The sequence below is a fragment of the Nothobranchius furzeri genome, chromosome 15 (genome assembly GCF_043380555.1).
Source record: "Nothobranchius furzeri strain GRZ-AD chromosome 15, NfurGRZ-RIMD1, whole genome shotgun sequence".
Classification (NCBI taxonomy): Eukaryota; Metazoa; Chordata; class Actinopteri; order Cyprinodontiformes; family Nothobranchiidae; genus Nothobranchius; species Nothobranchius furzeri.
The window spans coordinates 29,800,772-29,821,404 of record NC_091755.1 but is presented as its reverse complement, the minus strand read 5'-3'; the positions used below and the strand labels follow the sequence as shown (position 1 = coordinate 29,821,404).

Here is a 20,633-nt window from a genome sequence, read left to right as displayed (position 1 = left end):
TTGGTTCTCCTGACGGCGGGGGAAAGTTCGGGATTGTACGGGAACCGCCCTCACTCCTGGTCTGGTGAGGAGGCAGCGGTCCAGCTGGAGAGCCAGGTCCACCGCCTGGTCCAGGGTGGTTGGAGCCTCGTGACCAATCATGCCCTCACGGATGCGGGGTGACAATCCCTCCAAGTACACAGCCTTCACCGCGGCATCACCCCAGGTTAGACGGGCAGCGGTGGTCCGGAAGCGTGAGGTGAATTCGGCCACGGTCTGAGAGCCTTGTCGAAGCTGGAGCAGGCGTGTCTCATCTGCGACCTCGCTGCTGGGATGAACGAATGCCTTCTTCAGTTCTTTCACGAAGGCTTCATAGTCGTTGCAGACTGGGGACTTCTGATGGTACAGAGCAGCCGCCCATTCACCGGCTCGCCCAGTCAGCAGGGAGGTTAATAGAGCCACGCGAGAGCAGGAAGTCGGGTAGCGTGCCGGCTGACACTCAAAAGTCATTGACAGAACGGCCAACATGCTCTCCGGGGATCCTTTAATCCCATCCCATTTCTCTGGGAGACTTAGATACGGCTCCACCACGTTAGGAGTGGCAGATGACTGTCGTTGGAGGGCTGAGGAGAGTTGGACTACCAGTTCGGTGACGGAATCGAGTTTGGATGCGAGGCGATCAGTAACAGCACGCAGCTGATTGTTCTCCACACGGAGTTGGGCGTTGTCCGCCTCCTGGCGTTCTACTCGGCTGAGCAGCTGCGCTACCTCAGCTCGCAGCTGTGCGGTCTTCGCTGGGTCTACTCGGGACTCAGTCATCCTGTCAGGTTCGGTGGGCTGAGCTGGAGTGGTTATGAGACCCAGGCGCGGAGAGAATGGTGGATGGAGACTGATATGTGGCAGCGTGGGAAGTTCTCTTCCCGTATGGTTTGTAGAGTTAGTGTCTTAGGTCTTAGAATGGCTTGGCGTCTATCGTTAGATGATGACTGAGTGCCGGCTCCGCTGTGACAGGTCCTTAAATAGGCTCAGCGGGATGACGTCACCGGGAAGCGTCGGTGACAGGCATGCTGGGAACTGGAGTGCAGCGCCAGCCCGGCCCGCAGAGGAGGTTAAGAGGAGGAGTTCATGACACTATGTACCTACTCGTATGTTGAGGTCAGCTGGCCGTCTACTGCTTTGCACTCCCCGGATGTCCTACAAATCACAAGGTGAACGTGCGTTTGTCCATGCTCTGGAACTCATTGCCCATTACAGTTAGGCTGGCATCTTCTCTGCCTGTTTTTAAATCTCGTTTAAAAACCTACTTTTGTGACTTGGCTTTTAGACAGTGATTTGTGTTATCGTATTATGATTTTATAGTTTTTATTGTTGTGTTTTATCTTCTTATTGTTTTTACTTTTGTTTTAATTGATCTTGCCTGTTCAGCACTTTGGTCAGCTCTCACACTGTGTCTTAAATTGTGCTATAGAAATAAAGTTGGTATGGTAGGATATGGTATCAAACTGGGAGCAGCTGTGCTCTAATCACAGCAGCATCTAACATTTATAAATCTGTTATGCAGCACAATTTGCTTTATTTTTGGCAGATATCCCTTTTAGGTGCTGATAGGGACCTTTTCTGTTATTAACGGGTGGACATTTATCATCGAGGACCACAAGGAAATCAAAGCATTTAAAAAGCACACTGATGCTGAAAGTATGAACATCAATATTTCTATCCCTGAAGTGGTGTATATAGGTGACATTTCAAAATGGCTGTGCCCATTCTATGGATTTTTTATTTTTACATGACTGATAATCCCATGCTTCATATGCTAGTGTAAAGGGGCAATATTGTGTTGTTATTTTTCTTCAAGAGAAGTGCAAATAAAGCCATCATTTTCTTCTTAACCTTGTTTTTTTTTTGCGTTTCAGGTATGAGTGCCCGTGGCTCCAAAGCCTGGAGTGTGGACGTTTCACCACTCTCCTTGCTCCTCACCATTGCAATATCAACATTCAGGTCAACGTTGTGACACGACTTTACTCTCTCCTGTTTTCTGAAATTTACTGGTATATTTTTAATATATAGTTTATGAAAATGGCCATGTTTCTTTTCTTTTTTTTTTCTTGAGATGAAAGTTAATTAAAAAGTGCGAGGCAGCGCAGGAGTAGAGCGTGCCGTTGCTTAACATTAGGTGTTTGCATTTTATTTTTTTAAATGTGGGTCTGACATTTTTTGCCAGATGAGGAAGAAAAAAGTCCATTTCAGCTCCTTTTTATCCCTCTAGAATGATACAGATGCCTTACTTCCATTCATGTGCCAAAGTAGTTTCAGCCTTCTTGTTCTATCAAAGATAGCAACATACTTTTCTTCTTCACCATCATTTTACTGCAATTTAAGGACTCTGTGCACCTCACAGATGATTTGTTTTTAAATATTCAACTGTTTTCATACCTGAATCAGAAAGTTTTAACTTGTCTGATCACCCATGCCCGTGCCTTTGGAGATTCTTGTAACGGCCTCACTTATAGACGCTGGCAATTGACAATGTCACGGATCAACCTGCAGCCATTTCATCTTTATTTTCTCCATCAAGTCCTAAAACACCTCAGAGCATCAATGATTTCCATGATACGGTTTGCTTTTGGAAAGCTGGGTGTTTAAACGAAGTCTCCCAGATGTTTTCACACCACCAATTAGTTATTTTAGTGGCCAGATGTTTGACAGACTGGACTCTGCTTTTGCAAGCAAACAACTCGGAGCTTAGAGGCTGAGGCGTACAAGTGCCAACGTGTTTTTCTTGTTCTAACACTTGCACAAAAATATTCGCCACCTGAAGAATGCCAAAAAACAAGAAGATATTTATAAACTTTAAACTGATTCTACATGTGAGAATTTAATTCTCCCTCCAAGGTGGGCGTCAAAATGTTTGTGTCCATCAAATTCTAAAACTAACTTATCTAAACCCTTAAAATAACAACCAGAAGGGCACTGAGTGACTTGGATGCTTTATTTTCTGTTAGACGTCATATCACAAAACGTTCAATAGCTTCTTTATGTTGAAACTCCTGCAGCTTTCGGTGCGAAGCAGCAGGTGAGCAGCAAGAATGACATTTAACAAGGAAGCCTTCGAAAGCTTACATCTAAGAGCAAGAAAGAAGGGCTTTAGAAAGGCTTTCATGATAGCTTCATATTTTGGGAATGATGCTAATTTTTCAAAATAAAAGTGTGGATAAAAATGTACACCAGGATGATTAAAGAAGGCTTAAATTGAAATAAGAAACTCAAATTTTAAGCACTTTGTGGCTTAATTGCAACAAGAACATGTTCACCGCTGCGACATTAATTTTATTTGGAGTTACCTCAATTGCCCCATGAAAGCTTGTCATATATAAAGTGTAATATATGCGACAAACTGCGGTTTTGTGTTGCCATCCAGTGAGCATGCCCGTATCTAACGAAAGGGGAGTGCTTCACCACCGTCCTGAAATTTTAAGAGGATTTCTAAAGTGCTACCTCCCTATTCGGGGTTAATTTTTACCCGGGTAATGTGCTTTAGCTCCGTTCTTGTAGCGGATACACGCTGAGCAGCCTCAGAACAGGTTCCTGAGGTGCAAATATGACCCTTTTCACAAAGAATGGATGAGAGTTCACAAAGATCTAGTTGGCTAGGTGTGCGAGGCCTCCAAAAAGGTCGCTTAACTCAGTTAATTAAAAAACAAACTATACTGTGACTCAGAAACAAGTTAAAGTAAACTGGAGGGAAAGGTGTTTTTCGATTTTTGGGGTGCGCCACCATCACCTAACCGTCACTTCTTCTGCTCGTTAAAACATTCCTCCTCTTAGCTCCCTTCACAGTGTTTTTACTTACCATAAAAATTTCACGAGTTACATTTTCAAGCAAGGGTAAACCAGACTAAAGTGGCCACATAGTAGGAATGAAGTGGATGTTGCGTTTGTGATGCTTTATTTCTGTTTCAGCAGCTTTGACGTTCCCGCTCTGGAGAGTTTTAACGTCTACACTGTTACATACCCTCTAATTCAGTTTTAATTCAGCTTAATTGGAGGTTTGGATACATAATCATTACTATTTTGGAACTGATGATATATTCCAATTGGAAGCCTAAAAAGTGCTTTAACAGTTGCACTTCCACACTAGTGTGACTTTTCAGACCCAGCAGCTCATCTCTCTTTTTGTGTAGTCTAATGATCGCTCTCACCGAAACCGATAATCCGGCGTTCACCTCACATCCACTTCACACTCACTTCGCACCACACGCCAGGCATGAGGAGGTGAGAAAGTAAGCTGGGTTTGGACCTCCATCTCATTTGTTTTGTAACACATCCTTGCATTTGCAGCTAAGCACGACCTTGCAAATGCCTTTTGTGAAAGAAATGTTCTGTTATTGTCATATCGGAAGAATTATTACAGTTTATTCCTTGCTGATGTTTAAATTACTTGTGCATAAATGTCGATTATACACCTCTACTTTGTGGCGGCGTCATTCCCAGCTACAGGTTTAGAGGTAAAAGCTAAAACCTTTGCTTTAGTCCTTCGAAAAAAAAAATCTGAAACGAAGGGACACCTGATGACATGTTAGAGTCCCGAATGTTCTGCCTCCATGTGATAAAATGTTGAATCATTGAAGGCTGCTGTTATATTGATCGGACCAAAAACACAAAGCAATCAGAAAAATATCACCTTGAGTTCTTGGAAAAACTATGAGATTTTACAGCCTGTGTGATTTATAGGACTTGATTATCAATAGTGGGGGGGAAGTATTAGTTTCAATCCTTTTCCTCATCCATCTGGGCGAGGCTCAGTCAGTGCCAGTCGATATGCCTCATCAGCCATTGTAGTCAGGACGGGCATTTTTCAAGTGCTGCCAATTGTGCCAGTCTGTTAACCGAAATCTAGCCACCAGCTTTGACATCGTTTGGCTAACTCTAGCTGTGTTTTAATACTTTGTGAATATGTCCTTTGTTGTCGTTTGTGTTTTTCGGCCCTTTTTTTAACGTGTGTGGTGTGTGTTGCCTTTGTTTATGTGTTTGAGTGAAACGCCGTTGCTCAGGTATTCAGACGTGCTTCACTCCATCGTTCAGCGGCTCCAACGTGACAGGAGTTAATAGATCAGAGAGGTATTAGCACAGAACACAATGGGCTATTTAATGGTCTGACGTGATGAATGGAAAGCCTGATGTGGACCACGATATAGCAGACATTCAAACATCTTAATAAATTAGAGCAGGCCTGAGGGGGGTTCGGAGGGGAAGGGCACGCGAGTAATGGTACTAATGACACCCGCACAAGACTAATATATCAGGATTTAGGGAAGACTAAATCAGAACATTTTTGTCAAGATGGCTTCAGTGTGTGTGTGTGTGTGTGTGTGTGTGTGTGTGTGTGTGTGTGTGTGTGTGTGTGTGTGTGTGTGTGTGTGTGAGCAGGGCTGTGTATGGTTATTACTTTTAGCCTAGTGTCATGGGCAAGTGATTTCAAGAGGACCGTTCTGCTACTGAAAGAAAAATGGTTTAAACTCGTTTTCTTTGCTCTTAACCATCGTTGTCTGCCCTGAATAACTGAAGCATTGCGGACATTCAAGTAGAATAATGCAAGGTCAGCGTCGGAGGTAGGAAAAATGACTTTGACCTAGTCAGGACTCAGAGTGTCTATTTTTCTGTTAAATAATCTTAGGCTGCCAGAGCAGAAGGGAAAACTGAGGGGAAAATCTGCTGAATTCAAGGCTGCATCAGGTTCGTCTTGCTGGAAAATAACTTGTCTAAAGTGTAAAGATGAAAAGCAAAAGTTTTCTCTACATCTGATGAGCGTTTTAACCTGAAACCTGCCATTTATTTTTTTGATGGGTCCCTTTATTAACGTTACTTGGTGAATTATTAAAGTAGCAGTGTGTAGTTCCCTGCCATTAGGGGGCAGTACATACATTTCAGGGTAGTTTTACATATCGCTGTGACTGTTGCTAGTTTATAAAAACATTACGGTAAATGTTGTTACCTGTGGAGCAGAAAGCATGCAACCTCGGCATGACTCCTCTCACTTTGGTGGTCCTTCAGTTAATTCCCTCGAACGGATGCAATGCTGATGCTAGTTTTCTGGGGTTGTAGTTTCCAGATCTGCTCGGAGTCCTGCGCCTGCCGATGACATCATCTTACTACGGCAATATCACTCGGCCAAGATCTATTGCAACTCTCTTTTGATTCTGTTCTTTCACATAAATTTTGGAAAGAGTTTAGCAGTTTTGTTAATAAATTACATGATTCGTTTTCGAACGTGGTGAAGAAATGACAGTAAATCATACATCCCCACTGTGCAAAGACCTAGTTTGGACGTCCTACAGACGGGGTCTGGACCGACAGACTCAGTATAGACATGATCTGCACGTCCATGCGACGTTAACTGTTTGCAGGGTCCAGCCAATCATCTAGTGTGATGTCATCAACAGGCGCAGGATCCTGAGCTGGCCAGAAGGAAACATGACGTCTAATGTGTTGTCCCCCAAAGATGCTAGACCCGCGCCCCATGTACATCAGACCTGATTTTTATGGTTAAATTTTACAAAGCCACCAATAGTTTTCAACGACTGGGCATCATTTTGTTCATTTTCAACAGGATTTCGATGGATGTTTCCAGAGATGAATCATAAAAATACACATTGTCACTTTAAACTTTAATAAACTACTAAATAAAGTATTAGCAACTACTTAATGTTAATATTAAGTAATGCTTTAGTAAGTAGACACCTCCCCACCCGGCCCTTTGTACTAACCTTAAAGACATTTAATAGTTAACAGTATCTGAAATTTTAATAAAGGGATCCTTTGTTTATTAATGCTTAATAATGCACTAAGTAACGTTAATAAAGGGATCATTATTATAAAGTGTTACTTTTTTTCTTTTATATGTGGACAGTTTACGTATGTTTTGTCTTTCTTAAACAGAAAACTCCATCTTTTGCAGCTGTTGTTTAGAATCAAACGAACTGAAAAAAGGTTGCATTTGTATCTTTGGTTGCATTGAAACATTGTCAGCCTCTCTGTTTTGTAATGTACCAGTACTGTGGAGATCATTTGATTTAACATTTTTTAATGTTTGATATGGATCTTACCTGTTATTTGTTTTTTTTTTTTTTTTGTTTTTTTACTGAAAAATATTCTGCACAAAGGTCAAGTGTTGTTTAAAAGTAGTGATTAAAGCCACTTTTTGCTACTGCTAAAGCCAGTCTTGAAATCTCTCTTGCCTTCATACAGTATATAATACATACTGTATGTATTACGCTAAACCCCTATTTCCAATTGTAATAGTCAAACTTTGAAAAATAAATGACTACAGACTCTTTTGCTAACAGCTGCTACCACACACACACACACACACACACACACACACACACACACACACACACACACACACACACCGGTTTGGTGAAATAACCGATGCACAATAGCTCTCTCTACCTTTGTCTTTTTATACAGCTTTACCATTTTCAGAGATGGCAGCATTTCGTGCTAAATTTGTAATTAAATTAAATTGAAAGAAAAATGTACTAGTTTGTGTTTTGGGTGACAACGCTTGACCTTTCTATTGTGACTCCTCAGTATTTCAGTGTCCAGGTGATCTCTATGAGATCGTGTCATTAATGTTTTCACATTGAAAAGTCATCAGCTGATCTTGAAATGCTGAAGATGTGCATGTATGACATTGTTTGGTGCATTTTGGTGTTTTTTAAATGAAGGAGTTAATAAAAACAGTTCACTGAGAATTTTCTCCTGGATTTATTTATTTATTTATTTTGCTGTCACCTTCAGCATCAGCAGTTTTAGTGTCTGTACTGCACGGGGAGAGACTTGAGTAGAGCAGGGGCGTGTCCAGGGAGTGGCCTGGGGTAGCACATGCCACCCTTGGAATCTGATTGGCCACCCCAGGTGCCACCACACTAATTTACCTTTAAATAGGCTTTTCATTGTCCACAAAAGGCTTGGGGGTAAAACAAAAAAAGCATAACCATTGGTGCTACCCATGCGCAAAATTGTGCCTCACCTGGGCCACCCCATTTTAAAAGATCTGGACACCCCACTGGAGTAGAGCCTTGGAGCGCTATCAAAGCTAGAAAATGCATCATATTTTTAAAGCACATAAATTGGGGTGAAATGCAACAATAACATAGATTAATAATATGACAAAGTTTATTAAATCTGGATTAATACGTCATTATAAAGACTGTTATCAGTGATAACTCAATGGTTTCAAAGTAATATAACACTCAATATCTTTAGAAACGAACACATCAAGTTGCTGGTTTTGTGCAGCGACTTTCCAACAGATGCTGATTCATTTCTTTGAATTATTAGTGCACGTGTGTGCCGAAGTTTGGTTACTCTCCGCTGAAACAACAGAATGACATGGAAAGATGCTGTGAAATATTGATCCAGTCAGTGTTGCGGAGATGCTTTTAAGATAATAAGAAGGAGAGGGCCTCGTGAAGAAATCGATTTGAATGGGAAGTGAAGAAAAGAGAGGTTTCTCCCCACACACCACAGATCATTTATAATGAGCTGGCGTGTCAATACTTTGGCTCTTCTCATGTATTGACCACTGGATCACAGCAACACCCGGTTTTTCTAATTTGTTTTGGCAACAAACACTGAGGGGAATGAATACATTTACAGTTAGGATACCTTCATCCTTGGTCAAACTCTGCAAAAATAATAAGCTTTCGATTCAAATATAATATAGACGTCTCTTAAACAAATATTGGTGGAGACATGACTGGTGCATTTTCCTTTTTCATGTGCTGCAGATGCTGAGGAGTGGTTTGCACACTTTACAAATGTAAACACTGCCCCCTCATGGTACCAGAGTCCTGGTGCATCTTTCTGTCTAAACTGGATCAAATGGGGCGATAAGAGAAGAAATCTTGCAGCGTCTGCAGTCTCACTGCATTGGATGGATGCTCTGCTGACCAGAGCACAGTCCTGCGGGATTTGTGACCAACATCCTTTCAGATTTGTAGTGAGAGTAGCCAGCATTACAACAATACACAGCAAATATTCCAGATTTATATCATTTAAACCAACAATTATTTTATCTATTTGTTGATTCAGATTCAGTTTTTGTCTTTTCTTTATCATGTAGAAAATTAATTTATATGTACAAACACTTGTAAAAATGTTGCTATATTTAATAACTTCAAGCTTTTCAACAGTATTTTGTACACTATTGTACATTATTTATGTGTTTCGTTTATTATGTTTACATTTTTGAGTGTAGTTTCAAATCAGAGAGCAACTAAATCAATTTTAAAATATTTTATGAGTATTCACTCCTGTGTAATGTTGACACTGTCCACTCCATGCCGAAAGGGGGCGCTGTGACCCTACTGCTCTACCATTAACACTGAAGGTAAAGGTGGCGCTGTTTCCGTCAGGCACTCATGTACACAACTCAAATTTAGATGATGAATTCTTCAAAGAGTAATGATGCCACGGACAGCAGCTGTCAGGGAGGTAATTTGGACACTACTGAAGAAGTGAAAGATGAGTTATGTCCTGGTTTCAAAGACGCGGACACCTTCGTTAAAGTAAGTAAACAAAACTAGCTAGCTAGCCAGTTTTTAGCTTATGCTAACAGTCCAACGTGGGTGAGCTGGTTGGCCAGTTAGCAGGATCATCATTGGGAGTTGAAGTCAAGCAAAGCAGAGACAATGACTTAACACTATTCATAAATTAAAGGTGCAACGGTGTGGTTGTGTGTAACGAAGCTTTTTGCCAACTAGCTTTTGACAGCTTTTTCATTTAGGGATCCAAATCAGCAGTAGATATAAGCTGATGATTAGAGCAAAATATGTTGCTACAAGCTTTTATTCCACTAGATTCGGGGTCTGCAGTATTTAAGCTTAAATAACCTTTTTATTGTCAAATATAATTTAGTAAAATAAACTATGAAGGCATGGCAGCTTTATTTGTGTAATGCATTTCATACAACGAGGCATTTAAATAAATAAGGAGCGCATGAAATATTTAATTTTGATTTAAAAGTTGCTAGAGTTGGGGCACACAAAAATCACCATTAAATTAAGACAAATGTTTAGATTTTTTTCTGTTTAGATTAGTTCTTCATATATTTTTTCTGTTTGGTCAAAGTTACATTTGGCCCCATCAGAAAGAATGAAAAGCTGCATTTTCCAACAGCCAAGCTTTTAGGCAAATCAACATCACATTTAAATCAAACCAATGAGATTTTAAATATTATTGCATTGTTATTATCCTTTAGTAATAGTAACAACTGAACCTGGTCTCTTTACAGTATGGTTTGGGTGCAGTGTTATCGGCCACCAAAGCTTCAGCTGGCTTACCTCAGTCTGGAGATGAGTATGATTTCTATCGGAGCTTCCCGGGATTCCAGGAGTTCTGTGAAAGTCAAGGAGATAAGCTTTTGCACTGGTAAGTGTAGTTTCTATTGGCACATGTCAATGATCAATCAGCATGTAACCAACACATAATTAACAATTATTTTATTCTTTTTGTCACTGACCAGTTTTTCAGAAGCAAGCTCAAGTTTAAACCTGAACTGAGTATTCTGAGTTCTGAGGGAGTAAAACAAGGTTTTAATCTGTTTAACTGTCTTTTAGCATGAGCCAGATAATGCAGAACCATGGCTGCAGATCTCACATAAAAGACCGGGACAAACTCACAGGAATAGAGGAGAGGTTTGACTTGGTTGTGGACTCGAATGATGTTATCCTTGAAAGAGCGGTATGACCTGCACCTTTGGCTCTAAATTACTTAATGAATGCAAAGACCTTTGCAGACCAACCAGGTTCTGCTGTCTGGTTTTTAGGGCATTCTTCTTGATGAAGCTGATGGGGTTAATCGGAGCCAGAAGCCTGTCATGCCTGTTGGGTTTCAGCCTCCGAAAATTGTTGTTTCTAGTTGGAATCGTAAGGTAGGTGAAATAAACAGTTCTTCCTGTTATCACAGTTTTTCTGTTTTGAACTACCTTCTTGCTTATCTATAAATTCTTATATCATAATAAGCAGAGTGTGTGTGCGTGTGTTTTTTTTTTTACAGGGTTCCAGCTCTGGCAGTCGTTCTGAGACATTCCGACTGCTCCATGCCAAGAACATTGCAAGGCCTCAGCTGAAATTCAAAGAAAAGGTCGACAACAGCAACACACCTTTTGTTCCAAAGATCTTCATCAAGCCCAATTCATTAAAGGCTCTTCCCTCCTGTAAGAAGCACCTTTGGCACATGTTTTGATTTGCCATTTCAACTCGTCAGCGTATCTGAGTTATTTATTTTCTTTTCTCAAACTGTAGATTTTACCAACAAACAAATTCGTAAAGAGAGGCCGGAGGACCTTGACGTCCCAGCTGCCCTGGCTGACTTTATCCACCAGCAGAGGACGCAGGAACATGTTGAAGACATGTGAGACTTGTCCCTGGTTGTGTCAACACCGTGTTTCATGTTTTCATTTCTCTAAGTAGAGTTTATTTTTTATTTTATGTAGGTTTGCACACCCGTACCAGTATGAACTGGACCATCTCATAGTACCAGAAAGCTTGCTGTCCAAGCCAGAGCCTCAAGTAATATTAACCTGTAGTAACCCAACAAAATCATCTTGTGCCGGTGTGTGTCTCATCTGTTTCTGTTCCTTCTAGATGTACAAACCGTTGGCTGAGACAAACCTAACCTTCGTCGACTCGCTGGAGGATCTAGTGACTCTCAATGAGAAGCTGTGCAAGTCGTCTGAATTTGCTGTGGATCTTGAGGTACTAAAGTCTCGTGTCTTTCTGTTCTAATTAAAATAAAAGTAGCTTTAGGAAGTCATTAAACTCTTTGGAGGCTGTTTTTCTGTTAAACATTTTCTTTTTTTTCTGTGACAGCATCATTCCTACAGGAGTTTCCTCGGCCTCACCTGTCTGATGCAGGTCTCCACCAGAGAGGAGGACTTCATCATTGATACTTTGGAGCTCCGCAGTGAATTGTACATTCTGAACGAGGCGTTTACCGACCCGAGTATCGTCAAAGTAATGAAACTGTTCTATAAATGAGTTAATTTAATGTTGAAGAGATGAGCTGAGTCTGACTTGTGAAGGGAGAGCGTGTCTCCATCATCCTAGGGAGCAGTTCTCCCTCAGCAGTTAAGATAAAAGCCAGATTTCCGTCTCATTAACATGTTTGATAAGGTTGGCAGGTGTCTTGTGCGTGGGAACCAGCGTGACTCACACTCTGCAGGACACCTCTGAACAAATATGATGTGTGGGCTTGGAACAGCTGAAAGATTTGTTAAATTATTCAAATTAAAGTGTTGCATATGTGTCCAGTTAATTTGTCTTTTTTAGTTCAGAGATGCTTTAATAAAAGCGTGTGTGGGTTGGTTTTCTGTTCTGCAGGTGTTCCACGGCGCTGATTCAGACATCGAGTGGCTCCAGAGGGACTTTGGTTTGTACGTCGTCAACCTGTTTGACACACATCAGGCGAGTCGAGCTCTCAACCTGGCCCGACACTCCCTCGACCACCTGCTGAAACACTTCTGCGACGTGGACTCGGACAAACGTTACCAGCTGGCCGACTGGAGGATCCGGTGTGTTGTTAACTGGACACATTTTTAATCATTAATCAACAAGAAAATGTTTATAATAATATCTTTTGAAAGCTGAAACTCAAAAAGAAATTTGTATTAATTGTCCTTGCAGCCCCTTGCCAGAGGAGATGATTCAGTACGCTCGGTCAGACACCCACTACCTCCTTTACATCTACGACTGTGTGAGAGCGCAGCTTTTAGACAGCAACCACGGGCAGCCGGGACTGTTGCAGTGTGTGTGGAACAAGAGCCGAGACATTTCATTAAAGGTTTGCTCAAACGTCTCTTACTCTCACATGCACAAGCGGTCTGGAGACTTCTGTCTAAAGTCCATGTTGTTTTGCATCATTTCTGTTTGTTCTGGTGTGCTTTTATTATTTTTCTAATTGACATTATCTCTAGGGGTGGAGTGACATTTTGTTGTGTTTTAAATCTAAGAACTTTGTCCAAGCCGAGGGTCAAATTTTGCTTTTTTTGCAAAGGAATTCCCCCGATTTTCTAGATGTTTTATGTCAAAATCTTCATAAAGAAAATATGCATCGCTTTATTTATTAATATAACTTAGATGCTAAGGCAAGCATAGTTGTTTTTTTTTTTTGTTAGTTTATGACTGCAGCAGCAGAAGGAAGCTTGTTCCAGTGCATTCTGGGATTTTAAATTCTAAATGGGTTTGGTATTTTACAGCTACAGGCTGTTTACATTAAAATGATATTAAACATGATTTCACAGATTGGTGTGTTATAAATGTTTTGAGTGTCAGGAAGGATGTCCCATAAATTCAGCAGCAGGGATTGTGATGATACAGATACGACACCAGTCTGTCTAAACGTAGCATGTAAAACTCGCCCTGGTGTCTCTTTCTAGTCCTGGTTGTTGCACAAAGTTGTTCTCGTTTTTATCACCTGCCCACAGTTTTCTCTTTTACCTCATGTCACGTGTCTCCTTCCCCTGTGTGACCCGACTCTCTCCTTTTTAAACAGAAATATTTGAAGCCCATCTACACCGAGGAGTCTTATTTAGAGCTGCAGAGGAAGCAGAAAAAGTCCTTTAACACTCAGCAGCTCACTGCCTTCAGACTCCTGTTTGCCTGGAGGGACAAGCTGGCCAGGCAGGAAGATGAAAGCACCGGGTAAGGCTTTGTGAAGTGATGTTCTATCATAGCGGCTTATTTATATTAGGAGTGTGTGTGCACAGTCGGCAAAGAACCAAATATTAATGCTCCTTCTGCTCCAAGGTGTTTAAATGTGATTTTATTTGTGTTCAGATACGTTTTGCCCACCCACATGATGATCAAAATATCAGAGGAATTACCCAAGTAAGTCCAGTAGATTTTACGTTAAAATCACTGCAGAAGGTAATTTATTATAAATAACTTTTGTGTTTTTATTTGTCGGGCCTCCTCAGAGAGCCTCAGGGCATCATCGCCTGCTGTATCCCCGTGCCACCGCTGGTGAGGCAGCAGGTCAACGAGCTGCATTCATTGGTGCAACAAGCCAGAGAAATGCCCCTGCTGAAGGTGAGGAACCACCGATGCTCTGCGCTGTCACTGTGCCTGAATCTGTCATGGTTTGATGCGTTTGTCACTTTTCACACAGGCTGAGATTGCAGCTCAGAAGAAGAAAGGACTCACGCCCGTTAGGAAGGTTAGCTGAAGGCTGAATGGGCGACACCAGCAGCTACAGACAGCCACCATTTGGGGAAAATTCATGTTTTGTTTTTTATGTTGCAGCCAGAGGTCTCTTTGTTTGGTCCACATGATGTGTCCAAGGTTTCTGAGGGTGAAGTGCCACAAGTTACAGCTGACGGTGAGCTTGACAGTTACTGTGCTTTTTCTAAGTTTCAGTGAAAAACAGGGTATCCGCGGGTCCTTAAAAAGTCGTAAAAAGTCTTAAATTTGCTTTTCCAAATTTAAGGCCTTAAAAGTCCTTAAAAATGACAAATAATCCTTAAATACAGTTTACAAAGGTCTTAAATTACCAAAGACCCAATAAACAAGATTCTTTTATTTCTAAAAAAAATTCGTGAATTTCTAGTTAGTGTTCAGCATTTTTTGTGTACGATGTTGGCATAAGCGGAACCGTACACATTCAGTGAAAGGGGACTATTTTTAGATGAGCACATTAGCTGGTTAAGCTAGTGGGAGCCTGCGCCATGGGAAAGTGCAAGTTTAATGGTAACTGGATGGCTAATCCCACGTTCGCGACGTTCCAGGCAATAGCTGGAAATCATAGCTTAAATTTAATTTCAAAAACAGCTTAAATTTGGTCAAAGTGGCCTTAAAAATGTCTTAAAAAGTCTTAAATTTGGCTCCCTTAAACCTGCAGATACCCTGGAAAAAGTGTTTCAGGAAAGATTTATTTATTTATTTGTTTTTTTTTTTTCAGAATCATCTGTTAAAAAGGGGGTCCTGTTCTCAGAGGATGTTGATGAGGAAACAATCCGTCTGTCGGCACCACCTAAAATAACGCTGTTCCAGGTAGCTCTACCTATTTTACTGCATTTTATTCAGCTTTTGTTTATTTGTTTTTTATAACAATGCGTTTTTTTTTTCTTCCTGAAGGAACCAGAAGCTCCTAATGACCAAAGATCCATGTCTGTCGCTCAGATGAAAGCGAGACGCATCATTGAGTCTTTTGAAAACCCTTTCAGAATGGTTAGAGGTGGAACATTTAACCTAATTCACATTTTTATTTAACTAACTGAATAATCGTGTATCTTCCTCTTGCTATCCCAGTATTTGCCTTCAGCTGATGTCCACGTCAACAAGAACGCCAAGTTTGACCCATCCTCAAAAATATTTGAGGTGATCGAAGCCCTCTGTTGATTAGTGCTTAGGTTTTTTTTCCTGTTTGGATGTTCATGGATGTTCTTTCTTATTTTAACAGATTAGCAAGAGATGGAAACTTCAGAGTGTTGAGCAGCAGCAGAAAGAGCTGGAGGCCAAGAAGAAAATCAGAGAGGAAGCAAAACAACAAGCAAAGAAAGCATCAGGTAATTTGGTTCAATTATCCTTTAAATTTTTAAAGCAGAGTCACATCATTTGTTGTTGTTTCCACAGAGCAGCGAGCTAAAGCTAAACGGAGCTACCAGGAGTCCCTCCAGAAGGTCCCAACTGTGCGGCAGCAAGCAGCAGTGAGTTATTTACTCTCCCATTCATTTCCTGTTTGTTTTTACTTGATATGAAAGTCGTGTCCTTTCTGGTGAAGTAGAAATTTGTTTAGAAATTCAGCCCGTGTGGAAGTGGCCGCGGCGCCGGCTGCAGCGTCATAAAGACGTCGGTTTAATAGTTTAAACTTGTGCGACGCCCTCTGCTTTACGAAGGCTCTGCTGCTGTTGCTGCACATAAATACAGCCACTGCTCCGGCGCTGTCGTAACAATGTTTAATATTCATATCTACCACATTTTGTGCCTGGGGGAGAAGGCTGCACAGCGTGGGGCTGAGGCGTTGGAGACGTGTCCTCTTCTCATCAGACACTTTTCTTTCATGATGAGGAGAAACAATAGAAGCTGCTCTCTCCTCCAAAGATCTCTTGCTGTTTAATCAGTTTCTCTGGAGGTGATACTTGGCACCTGCTGGGCTACTCATAGACTCCCTCGCCTCCATATTGTTTATATTCATGGTGATTTCTAGAAGGTGAGTGAGAAGGAAGATCTCTGCCCTCTGACTGACTTTACTGTTTTACCCTCCTGCTTGCAGCAGAGGCATGCACCGGTGCAACTCCATGTGTGGTGATTGCTTTAGAGCATCCTGGCACTTGGCACTCTGGCTGCATGCATCTCAGTCAGAAATGTTGGCAGAAACACTTGAAAGTAACAAGTGTAGAGAATTATTGGCTGTGATATTAGCAACTGTCACTTTCAGCCGGCCCTCTGGCAGCGAGGTTTCGTGTCTAATTATACGTTTAAAATAAATATTCTGTTAGTTTTTCTGGAGCTCGTATTACACCCATATGATAAAAGGTTTGCGGTGCTGCAATCAGGTGCCAGCACCTGTGTTCATCTGCATTTAGCATGATTGGGAATTATTACATCAGATCAATTTAAACTGATATCCTATTATGTTTTGAATCAAATATATACATACATTTCAAGTTTTTTTAAACAAATTATTAAAACTCAAGCTAAAGAAAGTTGTGTTTTCAGAAGGTGCATAAAATGTAGAAAATAAGCAGACATAATTATTCCAAGATCTGCTGATGTCAGTCACAACTAATCAGCGTGAGTTAACCAAATGCCCCGCTCAGTGATTCTGAGGGGTTATTTTGAGTACCCGCCCCAGCTCAGGTACTCCATTGGTTCCTGAAAATGGTCCTTCTGGTCAGGTTGCTGAAGTGGAGACGTATGTACTGTTCTAATAGTGGAGACGTACCTGCTGCCCTCAAACGACCACAACAACATTTTAAAAATGTACATTGAATATTGAAGACTAAACAATATCAAACAGCCAGAGGTGCCACTCACGGATTGGCTGGGCAAGCAATTGCTTGGGGGCACCAGGGGCCCCCAGAGAGCTGACGAGTCCTCTCATACTCCCTGGGTGTTTCTCAATGTCAAGGCGACACTGTCCTTCCTTGGTCAAAGAAAACGGTTAAATGGAACAGACTTGCATCACGTGACCGCGGCTTCCACGTAACGTCACGTAACACAGGAGATAACGTTATATTTTATACGTATCAGTTTCAATATTAATATATAACGAGCTTTTACTTTTTAAATTGTGTATATGTTTATTAAATTAAACACAGAAGCGAGTTACTACCCGCTAGCCACCGAAGCTGCAACTACTGAACAACTAACCAACCGTAGATAATAGGGCTGTAGCGAAGCTTCGATGACGTCGACGGCTCGATTCTAAAAATTCGTCGACGTCAGATCCGGTAGTCGACGCACCGCGCCCACTTGTTGCATCCCCAGGAGTTTGTAAATAGAGGTGGAATCTGCCTGTTTTTCCTCTAGTTCGCCCTCTTCTCCGCCTTCACTAACATCTCAGCCAAATACCGAAGACCCGGAACAACGTCCGTCCGCTACTAGGTTCCTTTCCTGTTTTGCCCGCCTTCGTTTCCCGACAACGGACAACAACTTCCGGGGTCAAATGCGCTGCTCCGTCTCTATAGCAGATGCAGAAAATCACCGGGAGCGTTTCTCCCTTCATAAAGGAGCTTCTTTCAGACATTAGGAGAGCTGTTTTGGTGGTAGCAGTCTCTCCTCCGAGCTGGTCTGTTTGCTGCTGGGTGTTTTTGGTTTATTTAAACTTGGCAACTTGAACTTAACGTTGGTAAAGCTACTGTTAGCATTTTCGCTAACAGCTTCTTGCGTTTGGATAAGCTGTTACGTTTTGGTTTAGAGTTGATCTTTTTTCAATCCAATCCAATCCAATTTTATTTATAAAGCACATTCACAAGGCATTACAACCAAACAAGGCGCTGTACACTAGAAATGTTGGTTAATTAAACAAGCGATATTTAAACATGTTGAACACATATAAAAAATAATAATTTGTGGTACAAATTAATAAATGTCTAAATGTAATAAAATCTCCCTTTTATTACATTTAGAGTGTTTTGGGTTTTCGGTTTGGTTTAAAATATCACCTTGAGGTTGGTTTAACCACCCAGTTTAGAGTTTGGAACTTTGGAGATTCTTATTTTGGTCCAAAACCCTGTAATCTTTGCCCAGCGGGACATCCCTAGTTATCTGTACTTTTGTTTTAATTCCCCACAGGCAGAATTAGTTTTATTACTCCCAACCTGTGGATGGAAAGATTTGTTTTTTTGTAGTTGTAAATAAACCCGATCATCATTTTAACTTTTAAATCCCACATTATTGTCCCTTCCTTTTTGCACACGAGCCAAACTCCCCAGGAAGAGTCGTAACACCACTCGCCTCACACACATAAGTGACCAAGACGAAGCAGCATGGAGACACTCCGTCTCCAACCACCTCTCAGGCAGCAGCCTGCACTCCCAAGTTCTTCATGTCACCAGAACATAACCAACCAACACAATAAAAGCAGTGTTATACAAAATGGGAGGCCTGTAGTGTTTATTCTCTTACAGTAACAATTAATCAATTTTTTGGAGGAATTTATTAGAGATTTTTTGGTTTTTATTAACTGTGCAATAGAAAAATAATCATTAGATTAATTGTATAAATAGTCATTAGAATAGTCAACTATTCGATAAAATAATCGTCAGAATAATCGTTTTAAAAATAATCGTTTACCCCCAACCCTAGTAGATAACTTCTTTGGATTTAAAAAAAACATTTCAAATATCGGCCCAATAGCTACAATTAGTTGACTTACATTTAAACTTGAGATTTGCCCTGAAGTAGCTGCTGGCTTCTGATCCGCCATCCTTTTGAAAATACCGTGGTATTTATTTTATTTATTTATTTATTTTAAACTAATTTATTTATTTGTTTCTTTTTTGTTTTTGTGATTGTCCTGCTCAACGTCAGGGTTGTTAAACCAAGTTGTACAATGTCAAACTTAAAATAAAAAGTATTAAAAAAAATAAGACAATACCGTGGTGTGTTCTGGGAAATCTTTGACCAAGGCTAGACTACGAGACACCTCCCATGTATCCTTGCTCAGCTAGCTAAACGGCTAACAGAGAACAGACGCCTCAGTAGAACGTGAACATCGGAACACGTCTTGGGGGTTCCTGATGACGTATCTCCTGGGCAACCGGGGCGGGGCCAAGACATCAAGGCGAGGTTCCTTGGCATTGAGAAACACCCCCTGTTTCGGCCCTCTCTCTCCCTCCCAACACCTCCTCATCTGCTCAAATAGAACATTTATTTTAGCAAACCCAGTCAGTCGGTGGTGTAACAAAATGTCTACATTGATGAACTTGTGAATTTGGCCATTTTTGACATTATTTTTTCTTTTCTCAGGAATCTGTAAAGGATGGAGAACAGAAAAGAGTGAGAGTTGCTCGAGAGTCTGGAGAGGAAACTCCCAATCCAAGTAAGAAGCAGATGAAATCAGCAGAGAAGCCCCAGAAGAAGGAAGCACCTTCCCAAGATAGCTTCAAGCCCTTTGACTACAGCCAGTCGGACCTTAAAGTTTTTGATGGTGTGAATTCATGATCCTTTATTCTGAAGGTCAAACTATGTCCTCCCTTTCATTTATGTTCTGTTGATTCATGTTTTCACAGGTGCCAAAGCAAAGGACAACACGCAGTTTGATCCAAACCGACAGCCCAGAGACTTTAAGAAAAAGGTGCTGGTTTGGGGTTTGTTTGTTTGTTTTAATGCACAAAATTGTAGAATCAAATAGAAAAGTTTGATGTATTTAAAAAAAATTCTTCCCAAACAGAAAATTCATCAGGGACAAAAGAAAAACTCTGGAGCTGGAAACAAAAGTGTATCATACCTGGCTGGAAAATCAGAAAGGTAAATAAATTCAGATCAGGTTTTGTTTTTTGTTTTTTCTTCTGCACATTCAGATGTAGTTTTACTTTAATTATTTTGTTTTTTCTTCCCTACAGAGGATTTCGCCATAACTGGCCCAAGAGATAAATCCTGTAATGCTACTTTTTTTTTCTTTTTAATAATCCACTTTTTTTTAACCATCTTGCAGGGGAATTCCAGTATTTCAGGGTTTAATGGGAGTAAGTGTATTTTTTCCACCTGTTGTACTTCCCTGTAAATATGTGAAAGCATAAACTCGTATTAAAGTCGTTTGGAAAAAATTTTTGGATTTCTTTAGTTTCCATTCACAATATAGTTTTAATATTTCAGCTCGTCTCCGTAAGTATTTTCTGATCTGATGTGTCAGGTGAATCTGTAGCATGTGTTGTGGATTGTCAGACTGAACAATGTTGGATAAGAGTTGGAAAGAAATTCTGTCAAAGCAAAAGGAGGAGTGAGGGCCCCAAGGAGGTCGTTGTAATGCTAAATTATTCCTGCTGTTTCTTATAATCTTTCAACTATCCTGGTGAGCCATCCTATGCATGTAAATGGCCTGTATGTGAATATACATGCTGAACAAAATCATTTTGCTTCGGCTACTGTTTAGATTTCTAGGCTAAGTTTTAACAGTTTATTGTGAATACCATCATTATTTGTTAG

The 20,633-nt window shown here is 40.8% G+C and overlaps 2 protein-coding genes across 3 annotated transcripts in view; both read left to right on the top strand.

The window, feature by feature from the left end:
• cntn3a.2 (contactin 3a, tandem duplicate 2) overlaps window positions 1-7,733 on the top strand; it is a 61,028-nt gene extending 53,295 nt beyond the window's left edge. For both annotated transcript variants that reach the window (XM_015967622.3, XM_015967623.3), the window contains exon 23: window positions 1,893-7,733. In XM_015967622.3, coding sequence (XP_015823108.3) covers window positions 1,893-1,990 — 98 coding nt within the window. In that variant the 3' untranslated portion in view covers window positions 1,991-7,733. The remainder of the gene's footprint in view (window positions 1-1,892) is intronic.
• A 1,612-nt stretch (window positions 7,734-9,345) lies between these two features.
• On the top strand, window positions 9,346-20,303 carry exosc10 (exosome component 10). Its single transcript, XM_015967624.3, has 25 exons — window positions 9,346-9,551; window positions 10,277-10,413; window positions 10,602-10,725; window positions 10,811-10,915; window positions 11,041-11,200; window positions 11,289-11,397; window positions 11,480-11,555; window positions 11,631-11,741; window positions 11,856-11,999; window positions 12,366-12,556; window positions 12,669-12,825; window positions 13,537-13,685; window positions 13,821-13,871; window positions 13,961-14,072; window positions 14,152-14,199; window positions 14,286-14,361; window positions 14,941-15,032; window positions 15,117-15,209; window positions 15,291-15,359; window positions 15,442-15,547; window positions 15,615-15,688; window positions 19,455-19,635; window positions 19,718-19,782; window positions 19,879-19,955; window positions 20,051-20,303. The coding sequence occupies exons 1-25, from the start codon at window positions 9,426-9,428 to the stop codon at window positions 20,079-20,081; spliced, it is 2,664 nt and encodes an 887-aa protein (XP_015823110.3). The 5' UTR covers window positions 9,346-9,425; the 3' UTR covers window positions 20,082-20,303.
• The last annotated feature ends 330 nt before the right edge of the window (window positions 20,304-20,633 follow it).

What these genes read in the sequence shown, in the direction of transcription:
- exosc10 (XM_015967624.3), top strand. Translation starts at nt 9,426, where the DNA reads ATGATGAATTCTTCAAAGAGTAATGATGCCACGGACAGCAGCTGTCAG. An exon ending in CCGACCCGAGTATCGTCAAA is followed by an intron (nt 12,000 to 12,365) that starts GTAATGAAACTG and finishes TCTGTTCTGCAG; the next exon opens with GTGTTCCACGGCGCTGATTC. An exon ending in CTGGCTGGAAAATCAGAAAG is followed by an intron (nt 19,956 to 20,050) that starts GTAAATAAATTC and finishes TCTTCCCTACAG; the next exon opens with AGGATTTCGCCATAACTGGC.